The following is a 10,409-nucleotide window of genomic DNA, read 5'->3' as shown; positions in this document are numbered from 1 at the left end:
TAAAACTACTTCTTTTATACACTTGGGAACATAATCTAAGGAAGGGTTGAAGAGCTTCACTATCGGATTCTTTAGTAAACAAAATTTAAAGCACTGGTATTCAAACTGTTTAGGCCTTTGGGAGTGCCGATGGAGTCTGACATTTTAGGTATTTGACCATGGTTTGGCTGCACAAACTCTTCTGGCTCTCCAGCGACACCACATAGCGTCCTGAAATTTTATTCTTGGAGATCAAGAGTTGCTTACAGCCCAGTGGGACAAAATAGCTATCAGTGATCAAAAAGGCAAACACACCTGAAAGACGTGCTAAGGCTTCCACTATATTCTATATATAGATATATAGAATATAGAATATATCTATATATATAGATATATAGATATATAGAATATATATATATTCCCTTACATACCCTCTCTGCAGGAGAATTTATGACCATTCAGGGTACAGTTATTCACTTTCTCCCATGGCACAACTCAGACTGTTGCTCAAACCCAGAACTGCTCAAATCTTCTGATATACTCCAGTGTCCATCCCTGCGTTTACAGCTATTGAGAGAGAAGGCGCACAGTTATGCATTAGCTTCTCAAAATAGCTAACTACCAGTCTGGGTGGCTGACTGGGCTAAACAAATTGTAACCCAAGACTCCATCCTTAGCCTCCCCCACCCTACCCCTTATTAAAAAAAAAAAATTATGTTCATATTAGAAACTATCAATTATGAAGAAAATAGTACATCCAGTTGAGAGCCAGCTATTCAGCAGGCTTTTTATAAATAAATCCTGCTGCTGAGAAAGCACCAGTGCTTATGTAACCACGCACCAGTCCGGCAAGCAGGGCTCTGCTTGTGGCCACTGGTTTCAGTGGTCAGTGTTTCCATCCCAAAGGCAGAGAAGACTTTCAGTCACTCCCCTTTGCACATTCACTGCTTCAGAAGACAGGAAAACAGGCTTGGTAACATCTCCCTATGCCTTGTTTTGTGGCCTACTGGAGACCGCTTTCCCTCAGAGCCGGCACTGCTGTATTTTTTGGGGAGCAGCTGAGGCTCTGAGAGATGTGCCACTGTTGATCCACTCCTGGGATAAGCTGGACTGAGAAGCCCAAGTCTTCTGCTCTTGACATCCATCAGTCTTCTGTTAAGATCAGAAATGGGCCCCACAGAAAAGAGGGGCATGTCTGTCTGACTGACCAAAGGTCCTAATTCACAACAAGTAATGGCACATATTTAATAAGCTGATGGGCTCATCTCTAATGAGCACCTAGGATTCTCCTACTGAAATGCAGACATCAACCTAGAAATTGGAACAAATTAAATGCAAAATTGAATACTACGCTAAAGGAAATTTAATAAAGACAAACATACATTTATATGTGTACAGCCTCTGTTGACAATCTTCTTCATTTTGTGACGCTGAAAGCTGATACATTCTCCTTTCTACTCAAATGAAATCTAGGGCCTAAAGTCCTAGTCAGAGGCAAAGTGATTTTAAACTATAGGCTTTCTGTTCACTTTCTATTTAAGTAAAGCTTCTGAGAAACTTTTGAGTAAAACGCATTCTTTAAAGTGTTCTGTATTTCCCTACTTGTAGTTTGTGCTTTCTACGCTGTGAACCTGAATTTTCAGCAGCCCACCAGCAAGGGCAGCTCACAGAGCCAAACGCTTAGCATAGACTGACAAATCTACGACTACTCCTGGCTAAGCTCACACCCGTATGGCAAGAAGGTCTGTCCTACAAGCAAAAATCGTTGATAAGTAAAGATCTGCCTGGAGCAGGCACCGGTGCACATAGAAACTGTGTGATCAAAACTGGCAGCAACTACAAAAAAAAAAAGTGCACCTAATATAGATCCAGCTTCAGGAAACACGTAGTGCATTTTCTCTATTCTCCCAACATTTTTTCCAGGAAAGAGGAGACAAAATGTGACAGTCTGCTCTTAAAAGAAAAGCAGATTTTAAAAAAAGAAAACCGAAAAATCAGGAGGGGGGGCGGGGACAGGAACCACCAAAACCACACACACACACACACACATTCATGTCTCCTAAATAAAGATATACAGAAAGAAAATTTTCTCTTTCATTTTTCTAATTCACTTTTTCCTTAAAACAAGAAGATACTCAGAAGAAACGCTCATTTCTTTCTCCTCCGAAGTTCTGTATCTAAAAAAAAAAAAAAGGCAGTATCTTTCCCCAAAAATGACCCAGCTGCCTCCACAAAAGACAACAGACAAACTCGTGATGAAATAGCATGCTGCAGAGCAGCCTGTCACAGGTCTCCAGGAATCTGACCTTGGCCTTCAGACTGGCCTTCCCTTTGGCAACGCACAACACTGCGGCGCTGGAGGAGGGAGCTTCTAGATGAAGCTTTATTCAGGTAAAGAACATCTTCTTTGCCTAACAACATGCGTCAACTTACTTTTTTCTACAGGAATTACACACACGCTCCTTAGTTGGAAGAAATGGCCAGTGCGTTCCTTCAGTAGCATGGGGGACACATGGAGATCCTCTGGAAATTACTGAATTTATGTCAGACCTGCAGGAGGTCATACTACATTAACGTCATCTTTCACACGCATTGCTGTTTCGCCTGTTTTTACAGGGGCAAAAGAAAGACAAAATATACGTTAAGACCTTAGTCCTGACATTTTTCTCAGTTTGAAGTGTCCACCTGAATCTAGCTGATGGTAAAACAAAGCATCGTTTATTCTTCTGTTCATATATAAGCACGGCTATTCTCTAACCTGCAACCTGGAAGTTTCTGGCCTTTTCTGTAGAGAATAATTTTTTATCTGTACTTCGAACAGAGTTATTACCTTAAAGAAAAAAGTATGACATGTCTTTTGGTGGTGAGTTATTTTTTCTTGTACCTTTTCTGCTTTTAAAAAAATGAGTCAAGTTTTATTTTTAATCAAACTTTTATTACCTTTTTCCAAAAACAAGCAAAAAAATCCCTCCAACAAATCACATTCTATACTGCTATATTCACACTGTAGACTTCTTAATCTTTTATGTAAAGGTACATATCCTGAAGTAATCTGTCTTTAGAAAAGAATGCTATTTTTAGCATTCTGATGATGGATAAATCTTCATTATCAATGTAATGCTCTAAGAGAAAAGAAAATCAATTTTCAGAGTTGTCAAATATCAAGATAAGCATACAGATTAAGACTATTCAAATTATTTGAAACAAAAAGAAACCTCAAATGTTACAGTAACCTAAAGATAGTGTACTATACCACACACATAACATGGCCAAAACTGATTATTTTTGATGAACATTAGTTATCACAATTGTTTTCTGAAGCAGGAATAAAAGTTTTTTTTTAAAGTTTCAGACATGCTATTTGGAATATTTACTTCTTCTTGGCAATTAGTTTATCTTCATAGTTGACTGGGATTATGCCACTGCATTCTTCTGTCTTTGACACAGGATGCTTTATAAAAGCACGTCTAATTACATCAATATCACGTCCTAAATGATCCATCATGGTCGATACAATCGAAGGTGGGCCCTCTAAGTCTATCAAAAAATACCTGCAATGAGAAACATACACACAATAAAAAAAAAATACCTCTACTGCAACAACTTTAATTCAAGTAACTGTTCTGTGGGATTTCTTAAATGACATTTTCTATTTTTTTCTTACATTTTGGTAGCAAAATTGTTTTAAACAGAAGTTCAGTATTATCTTGATCTCAAATAAGAAAAGTTCAATTGAAGAAGGCTCAGCCTGAACTTGTCTTTGTTGTACAGCACTGCTTACCCAAGGAGATTAAAGAGAACTTACTCTTCTTGTACCTATTCCATTAATTTCCACACCTTGATTTGAATAGTCTTTAAAAAAAAGGTAGGATGGCACATTCATTTCACCTACAACATGCATTCCCCTTCCTCAAATTCACAGCGTTGTTTTCTTTGGGGAACAGATGCCAGTGTGAAACACCTCAAGCTTATACACATACAAGCACGTTTCTTCCTTTAAAGTTCTGCTTCAGAGCTGAATGGAAGTTAAAACAAAACAGCAAAAGAAACCCAAGGAGATGGACTTATCCCAAATTAGGCACATCTGATGTGAACAGGTCTTAAATTTTCAATCTGAGGGCAGAAGCTGAAGCCACATACAGGCGATTCCCACTCATGCACTTGGGACTTGGCGAGCATACTGTCGTGCTGACCTTGGGGGGACTGGAAAGGTCTTACTTCCACACATGCAAAGCACATATAAAACGCCCTGCTCCAGGTAAGCACTTTGTGTTCACCACACAGCTATCTTTGATACCTATAAAGAAAAAGCTGACCGCCTACCTACAGGAAGGAGAACATTGCTCCCCATTAATATCTTGGGTCACCAAGGTCACTTTTGCAATAAACTCCTTTGCTGAAGAACTGAACCTTGTGCATGAGCTCAACTATGATTTTGTAAGAGGCTTTTAAAACTGCAGTACACCCAAACAAGCAAAGAGGTCTACTGCAATTCCTGAGCCCCATTTCAGACAAGGGACAGAACTACACAATGCTCATTAAGTTAATCTCAGTTATGCAAATTCAGATCCTGTCTCTTAACATGAGATGTACCTTAAATTCATTAGCAACATTATGTCTATTATTCCTGCAAGTTATGAGTGACCTAGTGCCCGCCATCATACTACTGCAAAAAATGAGTGAGCCATGTCACTGGCCATCCCTCCTCCCTTGAAATGCTGTGAATGAGCCAGCATTGTCAACGGAGCTGTAACCAGAACATTTTTCATCACTTTGTCTGCATTTGGCATGGCACTAACTACAGTATAGTAAAAAGACACCGCAACAGTCTCAGAAATCCTACTGAAGAGAACCTCGTTTCCAAGACTAGCAGTAATTTAAAGGCTAAATGTACAGCACAGCACTTCCGACCTAGCTATTTCATTTTAATCTTTATGCATCCTCTTACTAAAGCTCTCCTTTCCTGGAGTGGGAGTCCACTCAAGCACACCTCCCCATGAAGCATCACTATAACCTGAAAGTGGTACCCCTTAAATAAAGTCATATTACACAAGCAGGATCAAGCATCCCAGTTTGATTTAAAAACTGTACCTGACAGAGGAATTTGTTCTGTAAGGGGGGTGGATTCCTACTACATCAACTATGCCACAGGCATCACACTTCACAGTCCACCTTCATAAAAGTAATCTTGAATGGTAAGTCCCCAAGACCAGAAGCTGAACTCCAAGTGTGAACACGAAATACAGGAGGATGGAGTCATGAACAACAGAAGACACACTCATGTTCTTCACGCTGCATGGCGTTGTTTCATCCAACTAAATGTATTACATCAAAAATATTACACAGAGAGCAGACCCATTGGGCCAGAAATGACTCAAGTAGCGTGTGCTGAATTACTGCACAAGGGTGGAATCCACCGATGGAAAACACAGCGAAGAAACTTCTCCTTAGCCAGACCTCCTAATCCTGAAAATCTTAATAGCCACAATTTGACTCTGAAGTCTTTTTCAGAAAGACCAGACTGAATTCTTGTATGCGAGGGGTCTGATGGAAAAAAATCTCCCTGCAGCCTGTACTAAAGCAACGAGTCCTGCAGAAGAGATGCCCAGCTGGTGCGGGCTGCGGCCGAGCGTCACTGAAGCCAAGGGACCAGTGCCAGGTCACGTCAGCGAAGGTGCTGCTCCTCTGACTGCAACAGGGCTACTGAGAGCTACAGGAGTAACTTGCCTCAAGAAGGATTTGGAGGAACTCTGGCAGGCTCAGTCTCCCTTGCAAATCATCACAGGCTTCAATGGGGAGCAGGATTCGGCTTAATGTATTTGGAAAACTGAACTGCCTACCATTTTCTGGTCTCCAAAATTAAGAGATGCCACCCAGTTAAAAGTTTAGGGAAAGAAACTATTTTTAAGCTTGGACAACTCATTAGAAATATTTCACAGCAACATCTGAAGGATGCATACCCCTTAAAAAGGGAAAGCTGTGTTTTCTGTTAAAGCCATTAAAAGCCACTGGTAAATATAACAGATGACACTTAACTCTTCTCCTTGGGAAGAAGCCTTCCAAACCCTCTCACAGTTGCCACCAACAGAAAGGAAGACAGGGAGAGAAATCCTAGCTGGCGACCCACCATCCCTCTCATGCCCCCTTCCCTTGGCAAGGGCGCTCGTTCGTATTGCAAACCGCGCTCTTTGCTGCAGCATTTCAGTCCCACCGTTTCTCGACAAGTTCATTTCCATTCTGCTTGCAAGTTCTATGCCGCTTTTCATTGCATTCCCAAAACGGCAGTAGGTTTTTTTCCTCCGAAGGCTGCTTTGCAACGTTGTGCTTGCTCTCACATTAGCAAAGGGTGGAAATTTCCACTGACGCACTGTTGATAACTGAAGGAGAAGGGGGGGATGGGAGGATGAGCTGTTACAGCATATCTTTATGACTCCTCGCAGAATAGGTATTTTATCTGAGGAACAAAACTGCAGTAATTGGGGACAATGCAAGGTTTTACAAACAACCACCACTCGACAACGTTAACAAGCGACGGATTGCCTTCCAGTGCCAAAAAAAAAAAAGAGAGAAGGAAAAGGGGGCCAGCGTAAAAAAATACTATTTCTTCATTAAAGAAAGAGAAGAAACTCACAGCTACAAAAGCAATAACCAAACGCAATTGACAATGCAATCCCCAAGGAGATCTGCAACCCTTTGCCTCCAAAGAGACATATTTAAATCAGCTGTCATGAGGCTCATGGGGGTTTTTTAATCCACCTTCAATAAGGCATGCAGCAAGCTTAATTTCAGGCAGTGATCTATGACCCGATACACAAGGCTGTAGCTACTGTTTCTGTAGTAAATAAAATTAAATCCCAGTGAGACTTAAAGATAGGGAAAAGTACAGGAATGCAGGAGGGAAACCACCTCATTCTTGCAAGCAAAAATGCAAAAGCATTTAGACTCTCTAGGAGTCAGCCGAGTCATCAGGGGAGAAATGCAGGAAAATTCCACTGATTCACTATGAGACCACAGTTATTTTTGTCATCCTGCTCGACTGTAAATAGAAGGGTGATTTATATAAAGGAGAGCAGAATGAAACATATTAAAACAATGCATTAACTGAAAAAATATTTTAAAACATATGATCTCAAATCAAGAACATGCCTTCGCATACAGGCGCGAGGGAGGAAAACCAGGTTTCATTTATCCTTTTTAATATATTCAAGCCAGTAATTGTTTGAACCTTGAGTCCTAAGAATAGTCAAATATTTTGGTTTCAAATGGACAGTCTAGGACTTCAAGGAACCCTGAAAAGCACCTGGATCAAGACTCACTTTTAAATACTCCTAGAATACAACTCTGGCAGCCTGAGGAGCCAAGGGAAAAGCACACGTACGGTGGACTTGGAAGAGGCTGTGTGGTCCTGTGGTTGTGCCCAAAAAATGTCTGTATGCTTAAATTTCTCCTTTACATAATGGCAGTAAGTCTATGTAAGCTTCCCCAGTGGGGAAGTGGAAGATACAAAGGAAAGAAAACGTTCTGATGAACAGGTAGATGTGAAGCGTCGAACAGGGAAACAGGAACCACCTGAAGGAAAGCAAGCTGCGGCACTCGCATGAGAGCAGCTGGACATTTGTTCTCATTAAGGTAATCCTATATAAATGAAATTGTTTTGCTACCTGAATGATCACATCATCTTTGGGACCACTGCATTGCTCTGGAGAGAGGTAGTTTGCTTTTCTTCTCAACTCTGGTGGTAGCTACCCTTCCCCAGCAGGGCAGGCCGGGAAGTTCATGCGCAGAAGGATTATCATTTTGTAGCTGGAAGGACTAATACATGTGTTACATTTAGCTTTTAAAAAACAGGTATGGAATAGATAGATGTCCCTTGAATATCACAAGGACCGGGAAGTACCAGATCAAAACCAAGAGCTGGTACCTTAGTAACTAGACTGTGCCCCAGCAATGATACAAATAAGCCATAATGAGCAAGTACTTAGTTAAAAAAAAAAAAAAAAAATTTTACCATTCATAGTCTTCAGAAATTTCATTTACCAAATTCTATATATAGACACCTGTTATTAAGCCAATTAAATAATGACAAGATATTTTGCAGCACTGCAGGAAAACAAAAAAAAATACTGTTACACTGCAAAAGAGAAACCAAACTGACATATTTGGAGTATTTGAAAAGTCATGCTCACTCAGCAGCATTTGGGAAGTTTGCAGAACTGTTATGAGCAAGGCTGAAGTTACACAGGGAGTATTAATTCGGCTTCTGTCAGTTCTCTGCCTTCTGTATAACTCACAGCTTAAAAACCACCAAAATGGTGACTGATCCCCATCCCACCAAGCCCACTATTTAAGAGCGGCCATCACATTTAATCAATGTGCTTGCACAAGGATGCTACACGATTTAGTGCATCAGCAAATGATACTGGTGCCTCAACATCAGCAACCATTGCACCGTGCCATTTCTTCTGAAAAGCACCCAAATTGCAAATTGCACTCCCACAGGTAAGGTGAGGGGAAAAAAAGCCCAACATTTCAGGTCTCTGCTACCTGAGGCATGTTTCACGCTTACATGCACGTGCATGTGGACAAAAGCAATTTAAGGAAAAGTAATGGTTCAACTCATCAATGAAGAAAGCCCCATCTAGTGGAAGAAGACAATCAATTTACCAGAAAATACTACAAATGTGCATAATACTCAAATACTCAAGCTGGTTTTGTTCTCATCTAAGTGCATTACAGACCCAAAAGTCCTTTTTGCTGAAACAGATCAAGATGTTCTAAAATCTGAACAGAAACAACACAGGTTGTGCATTATCTATAAGTTTAGTTTGGTGGTATTAAGAAAGGAAAGCTTGGAACCTCTTTCACCTGTTTTTCTTTCCTCCTCTTTAGTCTTCAACAGTATGAAAAACATCAAGAGAGTCTACCTGAGTGAAGCTAAACACATCGATATATTTATCTGCAAGATGAAGTCCTTTAACTATGCAATGGTTTGTATTTTACTAGGGGATGGGGAGAAGGGTTGTTAAAACTTGTAAACACTCCAGAGAACAGTTCTGATAAGTAACTATTATTTTACTCTTACAAATAAAGTAAATAAAATTGTATCCAGACAGCATGGGTTATTGGAAGACACTTCAGCACCTCTTGTCCACATGGAATAGTATTCTGCCACAAGCTGCTTGTTCAAAAATAAGTTGTGTAAGTACAGCTTCTAACACTGAATTCTAATATCTAAATTCAGATACTTTATGGAAAGAGGAAAAGTTTGAACTTGTAACATAACTTACATAGATATGTTTCAAAAATATTCAAATCTCTTAAACAACATGATGCTCCATTACTGAAATACTCCTCTTAATAACTATTTCTTGTGCATTGGGCCACTGAGTCACCAAGAACTGGGACAGTCACGTGCCCTTCCCTGAGCACGTGCTTTGGCAAAGCAACGTTACATCGCACGCTGCATGATGAAGGCAAAACACAAAGTCTCCTATAGGAGAGCCAATCGCTTCAGACCCTAAAGCGTCCAGAGGAGATGGGAGTGATTTGTGGGAAGGCCAGGACAGCCTCCTTCCCCACTGTTGCAGAGGGAAAGCCAGCATTGAAGCTTGGTGCTCCTAGCTCCTGGGGAGTACTTGCAGCATTGCAGGGCCTGGAAGCCAAGTTGAGTTCATCAAGCTGCATCCTTACAGATCAGGATTAAAGGGGAGGGCAGGGACAGGTGACATGATAGTGGGGGTCTGCTACAGGCCACCCAACCAGGAAGACCGAGTGGATGAGGCACTCTGTAGACAGATAGAGGCAGCCTCATGTTCATAAGCCCGGGTCCTCATGGGGAACTTCAACCACTTGATATCTGTTGGAGGGACAACACAGCAGCGCATAAGCAATCCAGGAGGCTCCTGATCGTAACTTCCTTCTCCAAGTGATAGAGAAGCCAATGAGGAGAGGTGCTATGCTGGACCTGGTTCTCATCAACAAGGAGGGGCTGGTGGGGAACGTGAAGCTCAAGGGCAGCCTTGGCTGAAGTGACCATGAAATGGTGGAGTTCAAGATCCTTAGGGCAGTAAGGAGGGCACACAGCAAGCTCACTACCCTGGACTTCAGGAGAGCAGATTTTAGCCTCTTCAGGGATCTGCTTGGTAGAGTACCATGGGATAAAGCCCTGGAGGGAGGAGGAGCCCAAGAAAACGGGTTAATATTCAAGGATCACCTCCTCCAAGCTCAGGAGCGATGCATCCCAACAAAGAGGAAGTCAGGCAAAAGCACCAGGAGGCCTGCATGGATGAAGAAGGAGCTCCTCACAAACACAAACAGGAAGCCTATATGGGTGGAAGCAAGGACAAGTACCCTGGGAGGAATACAGAGAAACTGTCCGAGCAGCCAGGGATCAGGTTAGGAAAGTTAAAGCCCTGATAGAATTATATCTG

The 10,409-nt window shown here is 41.4% G+C and overlaps 1 protein-coding gene across 1 annotated transcript in view; it reads right to left on the bottom strand.

Moving 5' to 3' along the window:
* Window positions 1–3,349: 3,349 nt before the first annotated feature.
* The window catches only part of MRPS6 (mitochondrial ribosomal protein S6), a gene marked incomplete at both ends in the record, with an annotated part of 51,628 nt that continues 44,568 nt past the window's right edge, over window positions 3,350–10,409 (bottom strand). The window contains one exon of the mRNA XM_082014480.1: window positions 3,350–3,530. Within this exon, the coding sequence (XP_081870606.1) occupies window positions 3,350–3,530 (181 nt within the window). The remainder of the gene's footprint in view (window positions 3,531–10,409) is intronic.

Source organism: Phaethon aethereus (assembly GCF_964289735.1).
Source record: "Phaethon aethereus genome assembly, chromosome: 1".
In the NCBI taxonomy this organism is placed as follows: Eukaryota; Metazoa; Chordata; class Aves; order Phaethontiformes; family Phaethontidae; genus Phaethon; species Phaethon aethereus.
The sequence above is the reverse complement of the archived record's forward strand: the minus strand, read 5'-3'. Positions and strand labels throughout refer to the sequence as shown.